At 40.6% G+C, this 25247-nt stretch overlaps 1 protein-coding gene across 3 annotated transcripts in view; it reads right to left on the bottom strand.

Moving 5' to 3' along the window:
- The window catches only part of LOC139752803 (tetratricopeptide repeat protein 17), a 232207-nt gene that overhangs the window by 9551 nt on the left and 197409 nt on the right, over positions 1 to 25247 (bottom strand). For all 3 annotated transcript variants that reach the window (XM_071668723.1, XM_071668721.1, XM_071668722.1), the window contains 2 exons: positions 13193 to 13430; positions 4727 to 4884 (listed from right to left, as the gene is read on the bottom strand). In XM_071668723.1, the coding sequence (XP_071524824.1) occupies positions 4727 to 4884; positions 13193 to 13430 (396 nt within the window). The remainder of the gene's footprint in view (positions 1 to 4726; positions 4885 to 13192; positions 13431 to 25247) is intronic.

The following is a 25247-nucleotide window of genomic DNA, read 5'->3' as shown; positions in this document are numbered from 1 at the left end:
TACCATACCCCTCCACTTGCCCAAAAGGAGGAAACTGGCACACTACATGTTGATTTTAATTTCTCTGTGATTTTGCAAATTTCTAAATCATCAATTCTTGAGTCAGATAGCAGCCTATTTAAGAGCACAGAGTAGTAGAAATGTATACAACAAAATGCAATGCACCATATCATTTACCGAGTAAAAGGCAGGAGCTGAATAATATGCTACATAGCTTGCTACATCTTACATCTCGACAAGTGTTCACTAACTGGTCTGTCTAAACTGTACATCCATTAGTTACTTTTGAGAACATATAATTATATAATCATTAGTCCATAAGTTACATGACAAATGACTGAAGAGAGCTGCATCAAAAAAAAATACAATTCATTTAATTCTTCATTTCCCACATTTTAAGGTAGCTCCTGACACTACCTCACTAATTCAGGAAATGGCAAACATGTATGAAAAAAATGACACCCTTCTTAGAGATAGTGATGATATAGTGCATGATATGGAGCCAAGAGAATATGGAGATACAACTGTGACTGTTAAACAGATCTAACAATTTCTATGGGAACATCAATTGTGATTAAAAGGAATTTTAAAGCCAGAATGTAAAACACTTTAAGAGGAGGTTCTGTGAAATTTGTAATCAAGTTAGTACTTAGGTATCACTCACAGCAAGAAGAAAGATGAGGTTAAAACAAAGAGAGATGCAGCTTAACACTTACAATGCTTTTCATCTCATATGTCCCAAGACAACTTCAAAACTTGACCCCTTTTGCCCTATGCCACAATGTTCCACTTTCCCTCTTCTATAGGTGTACTTTGGTTTTTGCTGCTGAGAGCTGGTTGCTTGTGTGCCCACACCACTAGCTAGACCACGTAATATTCAGCAAGCTGCTGTGTCACATGATTATTGTGGCCATCGGCAACTCAAGGGCGGGCAGTTTTGATACCTGCTTCATTCCCTACATGTCAGAGCTTTGGAACTCTCTACCTTCTCATGTCTTTTCCAATAATTATGGCCAGGCATATTTCAAAAGGCAGGTTTTTCACTTCCTCCAAAATCTGTAAATTCTTTCCCTTGTCTTTTCTCTTTCCATTTCATAATTCTCTCTATATTTCAATTAAGGCCCAGCCTTGATGTGGACTTTTGTCCACGACCCGAGCCTTCAACAAAGAGAAACAATCATGGACTATTCTGTGCCTCAAATAACTTAACAGTTTGCACCCTCAGTTGAATTCCCAACTGTTTTGGTTCCATCTCTTTTCTACAGATGAAAACAAGAACCTAACAATGCATCACAATCACTCATAACTTATCAAAGTAAATGTAATTGAGTCATTATGGAAGGAGAGCACTACTTTATTCAATTTTATAATCTGAGATAATTTCTCTTGCATCAGTGTTTATATTTTTGACAAAGGTATCTATCTATTTATTCATTATACTTTTTCGCTGTCTCCCGCGTTAGCGAGGTAGCAGAAGGAAACAGACGAAAGAATGGCCCAACCCACCCACATACACATGTATATACATACACATCCACACACAAACATATACATACCTATACATTTCAATGTATACATATATATACATACACAGACATATACATATATACACATGTACATAATTCATACTTGCTGCCTTTATTCATTCCCGTCGCCACCCCGCCACACATGCAATGACAACCCCTCCCCCGCATGCGCACAAGGTAGCGCTAGGAAAAGACAACAAAGGCCACATTCGTTCACACTCAGTCTCTAGCTGTCATGGATAATGCACCGATACCACAGCTCCCTTTCTACATCCAGGCCCCACAAAAATTTCCATGGTTTACCTCAGACACTTCACATGCCCTAGTTCAATCCACTGACAGCACGTCAACCCCAGTATACCACATCATTCCAATTCACTCTATTCCTTGCACACCTTTCACCATCCAGCATGTTCAGGCCCTGATCACTCAAAATCTTTTTCACTCCATCCTTCCACCTCCAATTTGGTCTCCCACTTCTCGTTCCCTCCACCTCTGACACATATATCCTCTTGGTCAATCTTTCCTCACTCATTCTCTCCATGTGACCAAACTATTTCAAAACACCCTCTTCTGCTCTCTCAACCACACTTTATTACCACACATCTCTCTTACCCTTTCATTAATTACTCGATCAAACCACCTTACACCACATATTGTCCTTAAACATCTCATTTCCAACACATCCACCCTCCTCCGCACAACCCTATCTATAGCCCAAGGCTCGCAACCATATAACATTGTTGGAACCACTATCCCTTCAAACATACCCATTTTTGCTTTCCGAGATAATGTTCTCGCCTTCCACAAATTCTTCAACGCTTCCAGAAACCTTTGCCCCCTCCCCCACCCTGTGACTCACTTCCACTTCCATGGTTCCATTCACTGCCAAATCCACTATTATACATCTAAAACACTTCACTTCCTCCAGTTTTTCTCCATTCAAACTTACCTCCCAACTGACTTGTTCCTCAACCCTACTGTACCTAAAAACCTTGCTCTTATTCACATTTACTCTCAGCTTTCTTCTTTCACACACTTTACTAAACTCAGTCACCAGCTTCTGCAGTTTCTCACCTGAATCAGCCACCAGTGCAGTATCATCAGTGAACAACAACTGACTCACTTCCCAAGCCCTCTCATCCCCAACTGACTGCATACTGGCCCCTCTCTCCAAAACTCTTGCATTCATCTCCCTAACAACCCCATCCATAAACACATCAAACAACCATGGAGACATCAAACATCCCTGCTGCAAACCGACATTCATCAGGGAACCAATCACTTTCCTCTCTTCCTACTCGTACACATGCCTTACAGCCTCGACAAAAACTTTCCACTGCTTCTAGCAACTTGCCTCCCACACCATATACTCTCAATACCTTCCACAGAGCATCTCTATCAACTCTATCATATGCCTTCTCCAGGTCCATAAATGCTACATACAAATCCATTTGTTTTTAAGTGTTTCTCACATACATTCTTCAAAGCAAACACCTAATCCACACATCCTCTACCACTTCAGAAACCAAACTGCTCTTCCCCAATCTGATACAAAAGTATCATGAAAATATCCTTCAATTATAATCTGAATTTCAAATAAAGCCTTCTTCCTTTACTTGCTGTCAAAAATTCCTAATATATCTTATGGTTATTCTAAACTATATAATCAAATGTAATAAGACACTTCTTTTTACTGAAAAACTCTTGCCACACTGAGAACCTTTCTAAAACATTAGTAACTATGGATATAGTGCAATGAAAAGCACACTTCCATGTGCAGTCACTAATAGTAGGAAGCTTGGTATATTAAGCCTAGTTGTTAACATAACCAGTTTCTCCTCCTCTGGTGGCTGTTTGAATCCACATTATCGGAGAATATTGTATTTTAGTGCCTATGTATTTTACTAGGATTATGAGATATAAACAAAGCTATTAAGATATGGTAAAGTGGAAATCGACGTCTGTCATACAGTGCATAATTTGAGAAGGTAGTAGTTGGTAAGCAGCCAATGATCAGGGAGGTATATTACCAGTATTACGCTCCTTGCTATCGAAAGGGATAGTGACATCTGCATAGCAAGCCAGCACTTCAGTGGTTGTCAAGTTGTCTTTTTCTGCCTCACCCACATGTGGACTACTGGCACTCTGTCCACAAACGCAATCTTTTCTTGTCACACATAACGCATGACAACACTTAACTCACACAGCTCCTTCTTTGTAACTCTAGATTTTCCTGCAATGAGCACTATGCACTAGCCCTGCCTTTTGGCAAAATTTTAGGTGCAATAGACAGAAGTAGTAGGTAGGAACATTTAGGTAGGAGCATTAGGGAGAAACATTAGGTAGAAGTAGCAAGTAGGAACATTAGGTAAAAGTAGTCAGTTGGGACACTTAGGTAGGAGCCTCTGCAAACACTGTGCTAGAGTTGCCCCCTGCCAGTGGCCTGTTAAGGGTGAGGCATTAAAGGCTAACAAGCAGCAATGGAGTTCACTAGTAAGGGAGACCATTGCTGTAGCCTCCTCCTTAAATGAGCTCTAGTTGGGAACAGTGTCAGAAATATAGATAGATAGATTAGACAGATACATACATAGTATGATGTACAACTAATTTGGGCTGCAATGTAACTACAGCTAAAGAAAATTATCAATGCTGAATTCCCTATTGAGGCAGAGTAGCTCACACGGTATATTACTAAAATATTTCACCTATCAACTATGCCTTACAGCAAACTTAAACTTCTCCTTTGATAGTGCATCTAAAGGTTATCAAGACTCATTCTGATACTACACCTTCATTCTTTAAAAATAAATGCATTTTCTTTTCTAATTATCAGTCACAATTCATATAAAAACAATATCTGCTCTTTAATTATCAATTTTCAAACACAATCCCAACAGAAAACTCAATATGTACATTTGCCTCAATAAATTCATCACATAATTTACCCGTGTAAAATATTTGCTAGATATACAGGCGGAATACCTTTCAGGTGGCGTGGTGCATGATGTAGAGAATGTCTTAAGCAATCCACAGCCCACTCCCCACTACCAACTACATACATTATCTTTTCCAATTATCAGTAACAGTTCGCTTAAAAACAATATCTGCCCTTTAATCATCAAATTTTCAAACACTACCCCAACAGAAAATTCACATAACATGTACATCTGCCTCAATAAATTCATCAGGTACTTTACCTGTGTAAAATATTTGCTAGAGATATTAGCGGAATATCTTTCATGTGCCGTGGTGCATGATGCAAAGTATGCCTTAAACAATCCACAGCCCGTTCCCCACTACCAACTACACGCCAGTATAAAGCTGCTGCTGTAGCAACAACCCATGAAGTCTCATTCTGAAAAGAAAAATCAAAGTTACAAAGGAGGAGCTTTAAAGAATTTGTGTGAGAAGTATTTGGAAAAAGAAAGTGAATTGTATGGGACATTCATGAACCTGGAAAATGCATATGATAGGACTGACAGAAAGACCTTCTGGTTAGAGTGTTAAATGACAGATAATGCAGACTTTACATAGCACCTTCATAGCCCTGATATTTTCTGAATGACACTATCGAGGGAATTAGGTTAGCAACTCCCTTGGTATTCCCGACCTCTAGAAGCTTCAAGTGATCTTTGGTTGCACTCTTTTCTTCCCTGGCATTGAATTTTGTGGCTGGTGTTCTCTTTCAGAATAAACACTAAACACTTATTGAGATGTGTAACATCCTCAATAATTTTTCAAATCCTTACATTGCAGCTAAAATCGATTTATGTTTTATCTATATCTCTGATGCCTGTTCCCAACTGGAACTCCTACGAGAGGTTGGCCACGGTAACAAAGTCCCCATAATGAATAAATGCTCCTTAGCATTTACTACCTCACCCTAAACAGGCCACTGGCTCTAGGTAACTCAAGTGCAGTGTTTTAACTTTTGCCTCTGTTTGAATATCCAGCTGAATTATCACACCATTAGTAGCATATATCAGTCTCTTCCACTAGTAGAACTGCAGGAAAAGACTTTGCTCTCTTCAGTACCACAGCAACCTTGATATATACATAATGACCCAATACAAAACACTTATTTTGTTGTTGGATGCTCGAAGTTATTTGGAGGAACACTTATGATTCAAATCAGAATGCATGAAGAGTTTGGAAAAAATATTTTAAAACTGTGACAATATAGGAGACTTAGAGGGATTTTATCAAGACTTTGTAAGAAGAAAGGAGGCATGCATTGAGGGTGTCTTCACTTACCTTCCACTTTTAGAAAACATTATGTAAAAATTGCACCTAATTTTCTCTTTTTGTAATTTTAGGATGAAGGCTTTGACAACATAATATACAGAGCTAAGATATATCCAAAGAAAAGATAAGAATTTAAGAAAACTTTCCAAAATGATATGAAGGAAAGTTAAACATAAAAACAAGTACCTTAAAAATCTTCATGTCCCATATGCCTTGGCAAGGCTGGTGAAGGTGAGGTTCTGTTTAAAAATGGGGAAAGCTGTCTTCCTGTATCAATGGGACCACCCAAGAGAAAGTTCAGAACAGAATGAATATTCTCATTCACAAAAAATTTTCACAAAAAAGGCAACTAAAAGGGAAGGGATCAGAAGGCTGGAAATCCTCCCCTCCCGCTTTCAATTTTCCAGAAGAAAGAACAGATTAGGGGGCCAAGTGAGGATATTCCCTCTTAGGCTCAGTCTTCTGTTCTTGGCACTACCTCACTAACATGGGAAGTGGCGAGTATTTATAAGAAAAAATAAAAAGTAGGGGACATCTGATTATCTATCTAAGGAGAGATTTAATGTTCTATTTAGGCTCTGGAATATATCAAGACTAGCCAGAAAATCCTTCAAAGTAAAAAAGTGGACTGGAAGACTGGAAAAAAAAAGCTTTCATCTCTCCCCAAAGACAGTACTGATATCACGAGGACCTCTGAATCTCTTCAAGGTATGCCAAGACTTCCTGTCTAATCTCTGTGAGGGTTTGTTTAGCACCAAAGATTTTTCTTCCAGGGACACAGTTGCAGTAGTGAAAAATCTGAGATAATCCAAAACCAAACTCCCTGAGAAATGAGAACCCTCACAATGCAAATAAAAGAAGCCAAAACTGATTCAAAATTCACTTAGAACAGAGATTTAGCTCTTCCCTCAGACAAACTGTTCCTGAAATATATACTTTAGTGAAGCTACTTCACTGTATGAATCCTATGAGTCAGGGTCTATGTCCTTCAACCAAAAGGATGGGAAAGAGACCTATGGTTTAACTGAACCTAATAGGGGCTTTGACCCTAACAAAGGGGGCCCTGAAGTTTTCTTTGAATAAAGGAAAGGACATTCAAGAATATAAAGTGAGCACTGTAGCTGTAAAGTAGGATCTCAACGAGATCTAAAATGAAGAACATAAGCACAGCCCTGCAGCTGTGAGGTGGGATCCCAATGATATATAAAATTAGGAACATACACTGAGCCCTGCAGCTGTAAGGTGGGATCACAAGGTCTAAAATGAGGAACAAACAGATTCCTGCAGCTATGAGGGAGGATTCCACTAAGATCTCTTATTCTCAGAGTGTACTAAATCCAATGGATGGTTCTTGAAATTGGTGGAGGTTATGCAAGGGCCTCCTTTTTCTTAGACATAAGATCACCAAGAGGATGGGGGGCAGGGTCAGCCTGTTAACAGTCCAGAGAAGGTTCTGGCTGCTTAGTCAGCTATGGGGAAGAGCTGGCTGCCTAGTCAACTATGGGGAAGAGGAAGAAGGTCGAGTCTCCTTAACAGATGAGGCAACTGTCGTTCTAAACTCAACAATTTACTGATATCACCTTGGTATATCAGATGGGGTAAAGGAAATTTTTGGTTACAAGTATGGATTATGTTTAATTTTTTCTTCTTGAATCCTCCAATGATGGCTCAGGACCAAGATATCTTGCCTCAGCAAGATCCTCGTGGTATACTAGAAGCTCTAAGTATGTGAAACAATGGCTACTCATAAGATATCAGCTCAAGATGAGCCATACCACAGGATGGATAGACAAACTCCTATGGATGAAGTTGGATCAAAAGGTTAACTAGAGTTCAACAGCACTTACTGGGCCAACACTACTTTTTACTTTGGTTTCTATCTCATATTCCCAAGAAACTACAAGGAAAAGAGACATCAATTTGGGCCCTGCAAATACCAAAATGGTAAAGAAACAAAATCCAAAGGTACCTTAAAAATAAGCTCTTCTCTATAAACCTTTGTTTTAAGAAAGAAGTTTGGCCCTGCTAGGGATTACCTACATTCTTAAATCCCTTGGGGCAGCAAAAGTCTCCTAATAACATAAAGGCACTGTGTTAAGTGAGGTATGGGGCATGATAGACATCATGGGCCAATGAATCAACACACCTACAGTGACTAAGAGGATGGTCTTCTTCCACAAGCTGCTCCTAATACTCAGGAGGTATGGGAAAACAGTTTCCAAAAATTAGACTGGGAGGAATACTACTACCCCTCACATTTCCTCCTTATCATAGAAGGCAAATGTAAGGTGGGGATGGGGACAACTCCAGAAACCCTCCCCTTCTTGTATATCAATTTCCAGAAGATGAAACAGACGAAGGAACCAAGCAAGGCCTGTTTATCCTGCTCAAAGGCCCAGGTTAGGGTATATGAGTATTCATGTACATAACCAGGATAAGAAGATGGGAGTGATAGGATGTGTTTAGGGAGAGGAACTATGGGTTCTGGCTCTGAGTGAAACTAAGCTAAAGGGGAAGGGGAAAGAATGGTATGGGAATGCTCTATGGGTAAAGTCTGAGGTTAGCATGATGGTGAGTGCAAAGCAGGGGATGGCACTTCTGCTAAAGAACTGAGGGATTGTATGAATGTAAGAAAGAGAATTCCAGAGTGATCTAGGTCAAAATGAAGGTGGATAAGTAAAGTGGATGATGGTAAGTGTCTATGCACATGGTAGCAATATGAATGAGGAGAGCTAAATGAGGGTATCAGCACTTCTGAGACAAAGTACCACGTAACAGTAATGGGTGAGTTGAATGCAAAAAAGGGGGTATAACTTAGGAATACATGGTACTCTAAAATGAAAGTAAAAATAGTAAACATCCTGTCGAGTTCTTTGCTGAAAAGTTACAAAAATGAGTGAGGTTACTGGTGAGTCAGCATTATTGGATTGCTATAATCATTAGACATACATGTGTTAAGAGAGGCAGCTGGGGGGATGACTAATCACTTCTTGGTGGGGGCAAGGATAAAAGTTTGTACTAGCTCTGGAAAATCAAAAATGGAAATAATAAGAGTAGGAGGAGGACAGTGAAAGTGAATGAGTTTGGAAAAAATGTTCGTAAGAAAAGTTAACAGGTAGCAAAATATGAAAGTAAACAAAACTAAGTGAGTGGACAAGGAATTGGGGGTACTTAAGGAAGAAGCGCTTACATCCCTGGGGATAGGGGAGAAAGAATACTTCCCAAACATTCCTCACGTGTTGTAGAAGGCGACTAAAGGGGACGGGAGAGGGGGGCTAGAAACCCTCTCCTCCTTGTATTTAACTTTCTAAAAGGGGAAACAGAAGAAGGAGTCATGCAGGAAGTGCTCATCCTCCTCGAAGGCTCAGGTTGGGGTGTCTAAAAGTGTGTGGATGTAACCAAGATGAGAAAAAAGGATAGATAGGTAGAATGTTTGAGGAAAGGAACTTGGATGTTTTGGCTCTGAGTGAAACGAAGCTCAAGGGTAAAGGGGAAGAGTGGTTTGGGAATGTCTTGGGAGTAAAGTCAGGAGTTAGTGAGAGGACAAGAGCAAGGGAAGGAGTAGCACTAATCCTGAAACAGGAGTGGTGGGAGTATGTGATAGAGTGTAAGAAAGTAAACTCTAGATTGATATGGGTAAAACTAAAAGTGGATGGAGAGAGATGGGTGATTATTGGTGCATATGCACCTGGGCATGAGATGAAAGATCATGAGAGGCAAGTGTTTTGGGAGCAGCTGAGTGAGTGTGTTAGTAGTTTTGATGCACAAGACCGGGTTATAAGGATGGGTGATTTGAATGCAAAGGTGAGTAATGTGACAGTTGAGGGAATAATTGGTGTATATGGGGTATTCAGTGTTGTAAATGGAAATGGTGAAGAGCTTGTAGATTTATGTGCTAAAAGGACTGGTGATTGGGAATACCTGGTTTAAAAAGAGAGATATACATAAGTATACATATGTAAGTAGGAGAGATGGCCACAGAGCATTATTGGATTGCGTGTTGATAGGCACACGAAAGTGAGACTTTTGGATGTTAATGTGCTGAGAGGTGCAATTGGAGGGATGTCTGATCATTATCTTGTGGATGCGAAGGTGAAGATTTGTAGAGGTTTTCAGAAAAGAAGAGAGAATGTTGGGGTGAAGAGAGTGGTGAGAGTAAGTGAGCTTGGGAAGGAGACTTGTGTAAGGAAGTACCGGGAGAGACTGAGTACAGAATGGAAAAAGGTGAGAACAAAGGACATAAAGGGAGTGGGGGGTCGGAATGGAATGTATTTAGGGAAGCAGTGATGGCTTGCGCAAAAGATGCTTGTGGCATGAGAGGCATGGGAGGTGGGCAGATTAGAAAGGGTAGTGAGTGGTGGGATGAATAAGTAAGATTATTAGTGAAAGAGAAGAGAGAGGCATTTGGACGATTTTTGCAGGGGAATAATGCAAATGACTGGCAGATGTATAAAAGAAAGAGGCAAGAGGTCAAGAGAAAGGTGCAAGAGGTGAAAAAGAGGGCAAATGAGAGTTGGAGTAAAAGAGTATCATCAAATTTCGGGGAGAATAAAAAGATGTTTTGGAAGGAGGTAAATAAAGTGTGTAAGACAAGGGATCAAATGGGAACATCAGTGAAGGGGGCTAATGGGAAGGTGATAACAAGTAGTGGTGAATGTGAGAAGATGGAGTGAGTATTTTGAAGGTTTGTTAAATGTGTTTGATGATAGAGTAGCAGATATGGGGTGTTTTGGTCTAGGTGGTGTGCAAAGTGAGAGGGTTAGGGAGAATGATTTGGTAAACTGAGAAGAGGTAGTAAAAACTTTGTGGAAGATGAAAGCCAGCAAGGCAGCGAGTTTGGATGGTATTGCAGTGGAATTTATTAAAAAAGAGGGTGACTGTATTGTTGACTGGTTAGTAAGGTTATCTAATGTATGTAGGACTCATGGTGAGGTGCCTGAGGATTGGTGGAATGCTTACATAATGCCATTGTACAAAGGCAAAGGGGATAAGAGTGCTCAAATTAGAGGTATAAGTTTGTTGAGTATTCCTGGGAAATTATATGGGAGGGTATTGATTGAGAGGGTGAAGGCATGTACAGAACATCAGACTGGGGAAGAGCAGTGTGGTGTCAGAAGTGGTAGAGAATGTGTGGATCAGGTGTTTGCTTTGAAGAATGTATGTGAGAAATACTTAGAAAAGCAAATGGATTTGTATGTAGCATTTATGGATCTGGAGAAGGCATATGATAAGAGTTGATAGAGATGCTCTGTGGAAAGTATTAAGAATATATGGTGTGGGAGGTAAGTTGTTAGAAGCAGTGAAAAGTTTTTATCGAGGATGTAAAGCTTGTGTACATGAAGGAAGAGAGGAAAGTGACTGGTTCTCAGTGAATGTTAGCTTGCGGCAGGGGTGCGTGATGTCTCCATGGTTGTTTAATTTGTTTATTGATGGGGTTGTTAGGGAGGTGAATGCACGAGTTTTGGAAAGAAGGGCAAGTATGCCGTCTATTGTGGATGAGAGAGCTTGGGAAGTGAGTCAGTTGTTGTTTGCTGATGATACGGCGCTGGTGGCTGATTTGGGTGAGAAACTGCAGAAGCTGGTGGATGAGCTTGGTAAAGTGTGTGAAAGAAGAAAGCTGAGAGTACATGTGAAAAAGAGCAAGGTTATTAGGTACAGAGTGGTTGAGGGACAAGTCAATTGGGAGGTAAGTTTGAATGGAGAAAAACTGGAGGAAGTGAAGTGTTTTAGATATCTGGGAGTGGATTTGGCAGCAGATGGAACCATGAAAGTGGAAGTGAATCATAGGGTGGGGGAGGAGGCAAAAGTTCTGGGAGCATTGAAGAATGTGTGGAAGTCGAGAACATTATCTCCGAAAGCAAAAATGGCTATGTTTGAAGGAATAGTGGTTCCAACAATGTTATATGGTTGCGAGGCGTGGGCTATAGATAGAGTTGTGCCTAGAAAGGTGGATGTGCTGGAAATGAGATGTTTGAAGACAATATGTGGTGTGAGGTGGTTTGATCGAGTAAGTTATAATAGGGTAAGAGAGATGTGTGGTAATAAAAAGAATGTGGTAGCGAGAGCAGAAGAGGGTGTTTTGAAATGGTTTGGTCACATGGAGAGAATGAGTGAGGAAAGATTGGCAAAGAGGATATATGTGTCAGAGGTGGAGGGAACAAGAAGTGGGAGACCAAATTGGAGGTGGAAAGATGGAGTGAAAAAGATTTTGAGTGATCGGGGCCTGAACATGCAGGAGAGTGAAAGGCGTGCAAGGAATAGGGTGAATTGGAACGATGTGGTATACCGGGGTTGATGTGCTGTCAATGGATTGAATCAGGGCATGTGAAGCCTCTGGGGTAAACCTTGGAAAGTTCTGTGGGGCCTGGATGTGGAAAGGGAGCTGTGGTTTCAGTGCATTATACATGACAGCTAGAGACTGAGTGTGTACAAATGTGGCCTTTGTTGTCTTTTCCTAGCGCTACCACGGGCACACGCTGTGTGTGTATATATATGTATACGTTGAGATGTATAGGTATGTAAATGTGCGCGTGTGAACATGTATGTATATACATGTGTATGTGGGTGGGTTGGGCCATTCTTTCGTCTGTTTCCTTGCGCTACCTCGCTAACGTGGGAGACAGTGACAAAACATAATAAATTATAAATATAGTGCTTACATGTGTATGAGATGTGTGTGGCATGTGGAAGGTGAGATATGAGCATGTAAGAAGGGTAGTGAGTGATGTGAAGAGGAAATTAAGTTGATGAAAAAAGAGAAACAATGCATAAAAAGGGTGTAAATGACTGGAAAACGCATAAAAGATAGCAGCAAGAAGTCAAAAGGAACGGGTATAGGCTGAAAAAGAGGGTAAATAATGGTTGGGGAATACACACAAACTTCAAGAAAAATAAGTGTATGAAGAAAACAAGAGAACAAACAGGGGAATTAGTAAAGGGAGTGGATGAGGAAGTGGTAAAAAGCATAAGAAAGGTGAAGAGATGTAGAGAGTATTTTGAAGGACTGATGAATGTGTTAATTATGGGGTGGCAAATACAGGGTGTTTGATATGCGGAGGTATACAAAGCAAGAGTCCTGACAAGTGGTTTGGTGAAATAAGAAGCGGTGAAAGCAAAGCAGTTGGAGTGGATGGGACTGCAACTGATTTTGTCAAGAAAAAAGGTGGTCATGGTGTTAAAGGCTTTGTTACAATTTTCAATGAATTTATGGCTCAAGGTGAAGTACCTGAGGATTGGATGAATATCTGTATAGTGCCTCTGCATAAGGAAAAGCAGGAAAAGTAAATGTTAAGCATTCCTGGTACACTGTATGCTGCAATATGCAACACCTATCCAATAATGTCAATTGGATACTTTCCAACAGAAGGTATGGCCAAATTCAAAAAATCTTTCAAAAGAGCATTAAACACTACTGATACCTTCTGAAGTGATCTCGCAATCCTAGTTGCCATTAAATCAACAGACACTGGAGTGCGGTCTGTGAGAGTCTGTAAAGCTTCCCGTAGACCCATCTCTGGGAAATGAGGAAGGAGATGACGATGTCTTATTCCTGCCAAGTGATCAAGAGTATGCATGGAAGCTGGCAAGTCTCCTCTACATATTGGCTCCTCCAATGTAGTGCCCACAGGAGGACTTGGTACAAGGTACTCAGAAATACTGTGGGGAAAATGGATTTCTATTAAAAAAGGCTCATTTCTATGGATGCTGGTATTCATAACTCTAAGTTTTGACAAGACAAAAAGGTTACATAAAAAATTCACCAAACACACACACAGACATTATATATGGTATTGCACTGGAATTCATTAAAAAAGGGGGTGACTGTATTGTTGACTGGTTGGTAAGGTTATTCAATGTATGAATGACTCATGGTGAGGTGCCTGAGGATTGGCAGAATGCTTGCATAGTGCCATTGTACAAAGGCAAAGGGGATAAAAGTGAGTGCTCAAATTACAGAGGTATAAGATTGTTGAGTATTCTTGGGAAATTATATGGGAGGGTATTGATTGAGAGGGTGAAGGCATGTACAGAGCATCAGATTGGGGAAGAGCAGTGGGGTTTCAGAAGTGGTAGAGGATGTGTGGATCAGGTGTTTGCTTTCAAGAATGTATGTGAGAAATACTTAGAAAAGCAAATGGATTTGTATGTAGCATTTATGGATCTGGAGAAGGCATATGATAGAGTTGATAGAGATGCTCTGTGGAAGGTATTAAGAATATATGGTGTGGGAAGCAAGTTGTTAGATGCAGTGAAAAGTTTTTATCGAGGATGTAAGGCATGTGTACGTGTAGGAAGAGAGGAAAGTGATTGGTTCGCAGTGAATGTAGGTTTGCGGCAGGGGTGTGTGATGTCTCCATGGTTGTTTGATTTGTTTATGGATGGGGTTGTTAGGGAGGTGAATGCAAGAGTTTTGGAAAGAGGGGCAAGTATGTAGTCTGTTGTGGATGAGAGAGCTTGGGAAGTGAGTCAGTTGTTGTTCGCTGATGATACACAATAGATAGGGTTGTGTGGAGGAGGGTGGAGGTGTTGGAAATGAGATGCTTGAGGACAATATGTTCTGTGAGGTGGTTTGATCGAGTAAGTAATGAAAGGGTAAGAGAGTTGTGTGGTAATGAAAAGAGTGTGGTTGAGAGAGCAGAAGAGGGTGTAATGAAATGGTTTCGTCACATGGAGAGAATGAGTAAGAAAAGATTGACAAAGAGGATATATGTGTCAGAGGTGGAGTGAACGAGGAGAAGTAGGAGACCAAATTGGAGATGAAAGGATAGAGTGAAAAAGATATTGAGCAATCGGGGCCTGAACATGCAGAAGGGTGAAAGGCTTGCAAGGAATAGAGTGAACTGGAACGATGTGGTATACTGGGGTCAACATGCTGTCAGTGGACTGAACAGGGCATGTCTCCCACTTCTCCTCGTTCCCTCCACCTCTGACACATATATCCTCTTTGACACTCTTTCCTCACTCATTCTCTCCATGTGACCAAACAATTTCAAAACACCCTCTTCTGCTCTCTCAACCACACTCTTTTTATTACCACATATCTCTCTTATCCTTTCATTACTTACTCGATCAAACCACTTCACACCACACATTGTCCTCAAACACCTCAACGCTCCCAGAACTTTCACCCCCTCCCCCACCCTATGATTCACTCCCACTTCCATGGTTCCATCTGCTGCCAAATCCACTACCAGATATCTAAAACACTTCACTTCCTCCAGTTTTTCTCCATTCAAACTTACCTCCCAATTGACTTGACCCTCAACCCTAATGTACCTAATAACCTTGCTCTTATTCACATTTACTCTCAGCTTTCTTCTTTCACACACTTTACCAAACTCAGTCACCAGCTTCTGCAGTTTCTCACACGAATCAGCCATCAGCACTGTATCATCAGAGAACAACAACTGACTCACTTCCCAAGCTCTCTCATCCACAACAGACTGCATACTTGCCCCTCTTTCCAAAACTCTTGCATTCACCTCCCTAACAACCCCATTAATAAACAAATTAAACAACCATGGAGACATCATGCACCCCTGCTGCAAACCAACATTCACTGAGAACCAACCAATCACTCTCCTCTCTTCCTACACGTACACATGCCTTACATCCTCGATAAAAACTTTTCACTGCTTCTAACAACTTACCTCCCACACCATATATTCTTAATACCTTCCACAGAGCATCTCTATCAACTCTATCATATGTCTTCTCCAGATCCATAAATGCTACATACAAATCCATTTGCTTTTCTAAGTATTTCTCACATACATCCTTCAAAACAAACACCTGATCCACACATCCTCTACCACTTCTGAAACCACACTGCTCTTCCCCAATCTGATGCTCTGTACATATACATATATACACATATATATACACATGTATACATTCATACTTGCTACCTTCATCCATTCCCGTCACCACCCCACCACACATGGAATGGCACCCTCACCCCACGCACACATGAGGTAGCGCTAGGAAAAGACAACAAAGGCCACATTCGTTCACACTCAGTCTCTAGCTGTCATGTGTTATGCACTGAAACCTCAGCTCCCTTTCCACATCCAGGCCCCACAAAACTTTCCATGGTTTACCTCAGACTCTTCACATGCCCTGATTCAATCCATTATCAGCATGTCGACCCTGGTATACCACACTGTTCCAATTCACTCTATTCCTTGCACACCTTTCACCCTCCCATATGTTCAGGCCCTGATTGCTCAAAATCTTTTTCACTCCATCTTTCCACCTCCAATTTGGTCTGCCACTTCTCGTTCTCTCCACCTCTGACAAATATATCCTCTTTGTCAATCTTTCCTCGCTCATTCTCTCCATATGACCAAAAAACCATTTCAATACACCCTCTTCTGCTCTCTCAACCTCACTCTTTTTATTACCACACATCTCTCTTACCCTTTCATTACTTAATCAAACAACCTCACACCACATATTGTCCTCAAGCATTTCATTTCCAATACATCCACCCTCTTCCATACAATCCTATAGCCCATGGCTTGCAACCATATAATAATGTTGGAACTACTATTTCTTCAAATATATCCATTTTTTGCTCTCCAAGATAACATTCTCTCTTTCCACACAATCTTCATCGTTCCCAGAACCTTTGCCCCCTCCCCACCCTATGACTCACTTCGACCTCCATGGCTCCATTTGCTGCCAAGTCCACTCCCAGATATCTAAAACACTTCACTTCTTCCTCTAATTTTTCTCCATTCAAACTTACATTCCAGCTAACTTGTCCCTCAACCCTGCTGAACCTAATAATTCAGATTTACTCTCAACTTTCTCCTTTCACATATTCTTCAAAACTCAATCACCAAATTCTGCATTTTCTCACTTGAATTAGCCACCAGTGCTGTATCATTGGCAAACAACAGCTGACTCACTTCCCAAGCCCTCTCATCCCCAACAGACTGCATACTTGCTCCACTCTCCAAAAGCCTTGCATTTACCTCCCTAACAACCCCATCCATAAACAATTTAAACAACCATAGTGACATCACACACCCCTGCCGCAGACTGACCTTTACTAGGAACCAATCATTCTCCTCTCTTCCCACACATACACATACCATATATACTTGACATAAACTCACTGCTTCATGCATCTTGCCTACCACACCATATATTCTTAAGACCTACCAACCTATCAACCCTATCATATGCCTTCTCCAGATTCATAAATGCCACACACAAATCCATGTTTTTCTAAGAATCTTTCACACACATTCTTTGAAGCAAACACCAAACCCACACACTCTCTACTACTTCTGAAACCACACTGCTCTTCCCCAACCTGATGCCCTGTATAGTCACTAACCCAAACAACAGTAGTTTGTACTAGTGTATACTGCAAAAAGTTTTCAAACTTGGTGACACAGTCAGTCATCAACACACTTGAAATTAGCTTACATCAAGCTCTCACTGATCAATAGCATTGGCCTAAATTAAGACTCTTCCCATTCACGAAGCATCAAAGAGTATATATCCAAGTGAGGCGAACTCAAATGTATAATGGATGCAACACTCATCCACAGCTTACCCTATGTGAGCAAGGTAAGGACACATATTCATAATAATTTGAAAATAATATCCGCAGGCAAAGTATAGGCTATTCATTCATGTTCCTCCCATATACAGCATCTCTAAGGCAACAGAATGACTATATTTTGTCCATATTCAAGGGAGATGTGTTTGTGAAGAAATGTGCGAACAGTAAAACAAAACATACAAAGAGATCCTAAATGAGTATGGGCAAACTAGAGATTCATTCCTACCAATTCTCAAAGTCCCATTTTTCATTATTGCCACTGAAATGGTACTCACAAATTTTGTAAAGATGAATTACAAAGGAAGCCTTTGCATGGATCATACTTAGAGATTTTTTTTTTTTTTTTTTTGCTTTGTCGCTATCTCCCACGTTAGCGAGGTAGCGCAAGGAAACAGACAAAAGAATGGCCTAACCCACACACCCCCCACATACAACGGCATATACATACAACGTCCACACAAATGCAAATATACATACCTATACATCTCAATGTACACATATATATACACATGTATAAATTCATACTGCTACCTTCATCCATTCCCGTCACCACCCCACCACACATGGAATGGCACCCTCACCCCCACTCACACATGAGGTAGCGCTAGGAAAAGACAACAAAGGCCACATTCGTTCACACTCAGTCTCTAGCTGTCATGTGTTATGCTCTAAGAAACCTCAGCTCCCTTTCCACATCCAGGCCCCACAAAACTTTCCATGGTTTACCTCAGACTCTTCACATGCCCTGATTCAATCCATTATCAGCATGTCGACCCTGGTATACCACACTGTTCCAATTCACTCTATTCCTTGCACACCTTTCACCCTCCCATATGTTCAGGCCCTGATTGCTCAAAATCTTTTTCACTCCATCTTTCCACCTCCAATTTGGTCTGCCACTTCTCGTTCTCTCCACCTCTGACAAATATATCCTCTTTGTCAATCTTTCCTCGCTCATTCTCTCCATATGACCAAAAAACCATTTCAATACACCCTCTTCTGCTCTCTCAACCTCACTCTTTTTATTACCACACATCTCTCTTACCCTTTCATTACTTAATCAAACAACCTCACACCACATATTGTCCTCAAGCATTTCATTTCCAATACATCCACCCTCTTCCATACAATCCTATAGCCCATGGCTTGCAACCATATAATAATGTTGGAACTACTATTTCTTCAAATATATCCATTTTTTGCTCTCCAAGATAACATTCTCTCTTTCCACACAATCTTCATCGTTCCCAGAACCTTTGCCCCCTCCCCACCCTATGACTCACTTCGACCTCCATGGCTCCATTTGCTGCCAAGTCCACTCCCAGATATCTAAAACACTTCACTTCTTCCTCTAATTTTTCTCCATTCAAACTTACATTCCAGCTAACTTGTCCCTCAACCCTGCTGAACCTAATAATTCAGATTTACTCTCAACTTTCTCCTTTCACATATTCTTCAAAACTCAATCACCAAATTCTGCATTTTCTCACTTGAATTAGCCACCAGTGCTGTATCATTGGCAAACAACAGCTGACTCACTTCCCAAGCCCTCTCATCCCCAACAGACTGCATACTTGCTCCACTCTCCAAAAGCCTTGCATTTACCTCCCTAACAACCCCATCCATAAACAATTTAAACAACCATAGTGACATCACACACCCCTGCCGCAGACTGACCTTTACTAGGAACCAATCATTCTCCTCTCTTCCCACACATACACATACCATATATACTTGACATAAACTCACTGCTTCATGCATCTTGCCTACCACACCATATATTCTTAAGACCTACCAACCTATCAACCCTATCATATGCCTTCTCCAGATTCATAAATGCCACACACAAATCCATGTTTTTCTAAGAATCTTTCACACACATTCTTTGAAGCAAACACCAAACCCACACACTCTCTACTACTTCTGAAACCACACTGCTCTTCCCCAACCTGATGCCCTGTATAGTCACTAACCCAAACAACAGTAGTTTGTACTAGTGTATACTGCAAAATTTTTCAAACTTGGTGACACAGTCAGTCATCAACACACTTGAAATTAGCTTACATCAAGCTCTCACTGATCAATAGCATTGGCCTAAATTAAGACTCTTCCCATTCACGAAGCATCAAAGAGTATATATCCAAGTGAGGCGAACTCAAATGTATAATGGATGCAACACTCATCCACAGCTTACCCTATGTGAGCAAGGTAAGGACACATATTCATAATTTGAAAATAATATCCGCAGGCAAAGTATAGGCTATTCATTCATGTTCCTCCCATATACAGCATCTCTAAGGCAACAGAATGACTATATTTTGTCCATATTCAAGGGAGATGTGTTTGTGAAGAAATGTGCGAACAGTAAAACAAAACATACAAAGAGATCCTAAATGAGTATGGGCAAACTAGAGATTCATTCCTACCAATTCTCAAAGTCCCATTTTTCATTATTGCCACTGAAATGGTACTCACAAATTTTGTAAAGATGAATTACAAAGGAAGCCTTTGCATGGATCATACTTAGAGATTTTTTTTTTTTTTTTTTTTGCTTTGTCGCTATCTCCCACGTTAGCGAGGTAGCGCAAGGAAACAGACAAAAGAATGGCCTAACCCACCCACATACACATGCATATACATACACGTCCACACACGCAAATATACATACCTATACATCTCAATGTACACATATATATACACACACAGACATATACATATATACACATGTACATAATTCATACTGTCTGCCTTTATTTATTCCCATCGCCACCTCGCCACACATGGAATAACATCCCCTCCCCCCTCATGTGTGCGAGGTAGCGCTAGGAAAAGACAACAAAGGCCCCATTCGTTCACACTCAGTCTCTAGCTGTCATGTAATAATGCACCAAAACCACAGCTCCCTTTCCACATCCAGGTCCCACACAACTTTCTATGGTTTATCCCAGACACTTCACATGCCCTGGTTCAATCCATTGACAGCACGTCGACCCCAGTATACCACATCGTTCCAATTCACTCTATTCCTTGCACGCCTTTCACCCTCCTGCATGTTCAGGCCCCGACCACACAAAATCTTTTTCACTCCATCTTTCCACCTCCAATTTGGTCTCCCACTTTGCCTCGTTCCCTCCACCTCTGACACATATATCCTCTTGGTCAATCTTTCCTCACTCATTCTCTCCATGTGACCAAACCATTTCAAAACACCCTCTTCTGCTCTCTCAACCACACTCTTTTTACTTCCCCACATCTCTCTTACCCCTACATTACTTACTCGATCAAACCACCTCACACCACATATTGTCCTCAAACATCTCATTTCCAGCACATCCACCCTCCTCCGCACAACTCTATCCATAGCCCACGCCTCGCAACCATACAACATTGTTGGAACCACTATTCCTTCAAACATACCCATTTTTGCTTTCCGAGATAATGTTCTCAACTTCCAAACATTCTTCAAGGACCCCAGAATTTTCGCCCCCTCCCCCACCCTATGATTCACCTCCGCTTCCATGGTTCCATCTGCTGCCAAATCCACTCCCAGATATCTAAAACACTTTACTTCCTCCAGTTTTTCTCCATTCAAACTTACCTCCCAATTGATTTGACCCTCAACCCTACTGTACCTAATAACCTTGCTCTTAATCACATTTACTCTTAACTTTCTTCTTTCACACACTTTACCAAACTCAGTCACCAGCTTCTGCAGATTCTCACATGAATCAGCCACCAGCGATGTATCATCAGCGAACAACAACTGACTCACTTCCCAAGCTCTCTCACCCACAACAGACTGCATACTTGCCCCTCTTTCCAAAACTCTTGCATTCACCTCCCTAACAACCCCATCCATAAACAAATTAAACAACCATGGAGACATCACACACCCCTGCCGCAAACCTGCATTCACTGAGAACCAATCACTTTCCTCTCTTCCTACACGTACACATGCCTTACATTCTCGATAAAAACTTTTCACTGCTTCTAACAACTTGCCTCCCACACCATATATTCTTAATACCTTCCACAGAGCATCTCTATCATCTCCATCATATGCCTTCTCCAGATCCATACATGCTACATACAAATCCATTTGCTTTTCTAAGTATTTCTCACATACATTCTTCAAAGCAAACACTGATCCACACGTCCTCTACCACTTCTGAAATCACACTGCTCTTCCCCAATCCGATGCTCTGTACATGCCTTCACCCTCTCAATCAATACCCTCCCATATAATTTACCACGAATACTCAACAAACTTATACCTCTGTAATTTGAGCACTCACTCTTATCCCCTTTGCCTTTGTACAATGGCAGTATGCAAGGATTCCGCCAATCCTCAGGCACCTCACCATGAATCATACATACATTAAATAACCTTACCAACCAGTCAACAATACAGTCACCCCCTTTTTTAATAAATTCCACTGCAATACCATCCAAACCTGCTGCCTTGCCAGCTTTCATCTTCCGCAAAGCTTTTACTACCTCTTCTCTGTTTACCAAATCATTTTCCCTAACCTTCTCACTTTGCACACCACCTTGACCAAAACACCCTATATCTGCCACTCTATCATCAAACACATTCAACAAACCTTCAAAATATTGACTCCATCTCCTTCTCACATCACCACTACTTGTCGTCACCTCCCCATTAGCCCCCTTCACTGAAGTTCCCGTTCGCTCCCTTGTCTTACACACTTTACTTCCTTCCAAAACATCTCTTTCACGCGCCTATCAATTAACACGTAATCTAATAACGCTCTCTGGCCATCTCTCCTACTTACATAGGTATACTTATGTATATCACTCTTTTTAAACCAGGTATTCCCAATCACCAGTCCTTTTTCAGCACATAAATCTACATGCTCTTCACCATTTCCATTTACAACACTGAACACCCCAGGTATACCAATTATTCCCTCAACTGCCACATTACTCACCTTTGCATTCAAATCACCCATCACGATAACCCGGTCTTGTGCATCAAAACCACTAACACACTCATTCAGCTGCTCCCAAAACACTTGCCTCTCATGATCTTTCTTCTCATGCACCAATAATCACCCATCTCTCTCCATTAACTTTCAGTTTTACCCATATCAATCTAGAATTTACTTTCTTACACTCTATCACATACTCCCACAACTCCTGTTTCAGGAGTAGTGCTACTCCTTCCCTTGCTCTTGTCCTCTCTGAGAACTAACCCCTGACTTTACTCCCAAGACATTCCCAAACCACTCTTCCCCTTTACCCTTGAGCTTCGTTTCACTCGGGGCCAAAACATCCAAGTTCCTTTCCTCAAACAGACTACCTATCTCTCCTTTTTTCTCATCTTGGTTACATCCACACACATTTAGACACCCCAATCTGAGCCTCTGAGGAGGCTGAGCACTCCCTGCGTGACTCCTTCTTCTGTTTCCACTTCTAGAAAGTTAAAATACAAGGAGGGGAGGGTTTCTGGCCCCCCCGCTCCTGTCCCCTTTAGTCGCCTTCTACGACACCTGAGGAATGCGTGGTTAGTATTCTTTCTCCCCTATCCCCACGGATAGAGATATCCCCTTAGAGATACCTATTTCTAATTTTGTTCTTCCATTCAGATTATCAAAATATTCATAATTTTCATTATCAAAGGTTATCCATTTTTCTTGTTTTAAGAGTTTTCATTGTATTTAACAAGCATGACTGAACCACAACCTTTTTAACTTTCTCTACATTCTTAACTGAAGCTTACATAAGCTAGATTTCATAATCAGCATCCTTGCTACTGGGCTGTTTGGTGATTTGAAATCTGCCTTCAGTTTCAAAATTACCTTTAGTTTCTTCATGAGGATTGCCAAGATGCAAGAATATAACCCAGAAGCTGCACAAAAAATGCAGTGGCAAATCAATAAACACACAGAAGGAAAGAAATATTTTAAATGAAACTTTTACCTACAAAGAAATTTATTAAATACTGGGTGTTTTTCAGCTGTGGCCAGTCAAAAATCCAGGATCTGGTCATAATAATGATAAAAATCTCAGAAAAAGAGTAGAAACATAAATTACATGATGATATTTGACAAAATATGACTTTCTTAATTATATACATGTTAACATAATTCTTTAACATTTGTCAAGTTCTCATAACATCTAATACAGCTACTGTATGGAAGTAAGTCAAATATGAAACCAGTGACCATTCTTCAATACAATCAAATTTAAGATATATGAAAAGACAAAACGAGCAAGGGAGTTGTGCTCAATAAACAAATCAATATACCTTTGCAGAGAAAATATTCTTTTATTATAAACCCACGTGAATATCTTATGGAGGTGGTGATAATGACATGGTTGATTATTTGGGCAGAAGCATAAATCAATGAAAAAGTTATATCTACATGAATATACATTCATACATTTAAGAAGCAGCAATGAGTTCACTAATCATGGAGATTCTATAACCATTCCCACCCCCATCAGAGAGTTCAAGGTGGGAACTGGAGTCTGAGATATAGGTAGATAGATATATGGGTATACTTTTATTTCTAATTTTGAGAGAATAAAAAGGCTGACTATAAAAAATACATAAATCATAATCATTGCTGAATGAGTTTATTGTATACTGTATAGTTCGGGGGAGGGGGTGGGGGACACATTTTGTCCCTTAGATAAACGCATGGATGTGGTTAGCAACTTGATTTAACATTACTCTTCAATATCAGACTAACAAATCTGATACCTACATAATATACACAGCATTAATTATATACTGATGCAGGTGAACATGAAAGTGGACTATGAGATGTGGGAGATTACTAGTGTGTATGAACCTGGTAACAATAGGAGCGAGGAAGAGAGGCAAGTGTTTTAGGAAGAGATGAGGAAGTCCATCAGTAATCTTTATGCTAGGGATCAAGTAAAAGTGATGGATAATTTAATTGTGGGAGTGAGTGACGTGGCATTCAAAGATATAATTGGGGGAAAGATATGAGAAAAGCTTGTAAAGTAGTGTGCTGAAAAAGATCTCGTTACAGGCAATAACTGATTTAAAAAAGAGAGACATGTATATGTGGGTCAGGAGTTAAATGGCAACTGGATATTATTGGATTATGTAGTAACTGACTAACATGCTACTGAAAGACCTCCGGATATATGTGCTAAAAGGGGCAGCTGGTGGGATGCAAGACAACTTCCTTGTGGAGGCAAAAGTGAAAGTTAGTGAAGGCTTTAAGAAAAGAGGAAATTATTTGGGAGGGAAAAGGGTGGTGAAAGTGACTGAGCTTAGGAAAGAGGCTTGTGTGAGAAGATATAAGGAGAGACTGGGCAAGAAATGGTAAAATGTAAAAGTAAATATAATTAGAGGAGTAGGTGACTAATGGTAAGTATCTACAAAAGCAGTGTTTACATGTGCAGAAAAGTGTATGCATGCAGAAGGTATGATATGGGTTTGTAAGAATAGGTAGTATGTGACAGAATAAGACAGTTATGCTGTTAGCAAAAAAAAAAAGAGCTGCATAGCCATTGCCTACACGGAAGGAGGGAGGGGAAGCGACTGGCAGTTGTGCAAGAGGAAGAAAGAGGGGGTCAAGAGAGTGGTAGTGGTACTAAAAAAAAAAAAAAAAAAAAAAAAATGAAAGTTGCGCTCAGAGAGTATCAGCAAACTTCAAAGAGAATAAGAAAATGCTTTGAAGAAAAAGAAGAGTGTGCAGAAAATGAGAATAAATGGAAGCATCAGTGGAGGAAGCATATGGAAAAGTGGTAACAGGCAAAGAAGAGGTGAAGAGGAAATGAAATGAGTATTCTGAGGGGCTGCTGAATGTGGCAGATACTAGGATGACAGACGTAAGGTGTTTAGGACATTGAGGTATGTGAAGCAAGAAAGTCCTAGCACGTGATCCAGTGAA

This window comes from Panulirus ornatus, chromosome 13, assembly GCF_036320965.1.
Source record: "Panulirus ornatus isolate Po-2019 chromosome 13, ASM3632096v1, whole genome shotgun sequence".
NCBI lineage: Eukaryota > Metazoa > Arthropoda > Malacostraca > Decapoda > Palinuridae > Panulirus > Panulirus ornatus.
The sequence above is the reverse complement of the archived record's forward strand: the minus strand, read 5'-3'. Positions and strand labels throughout refer to the sequence as shown.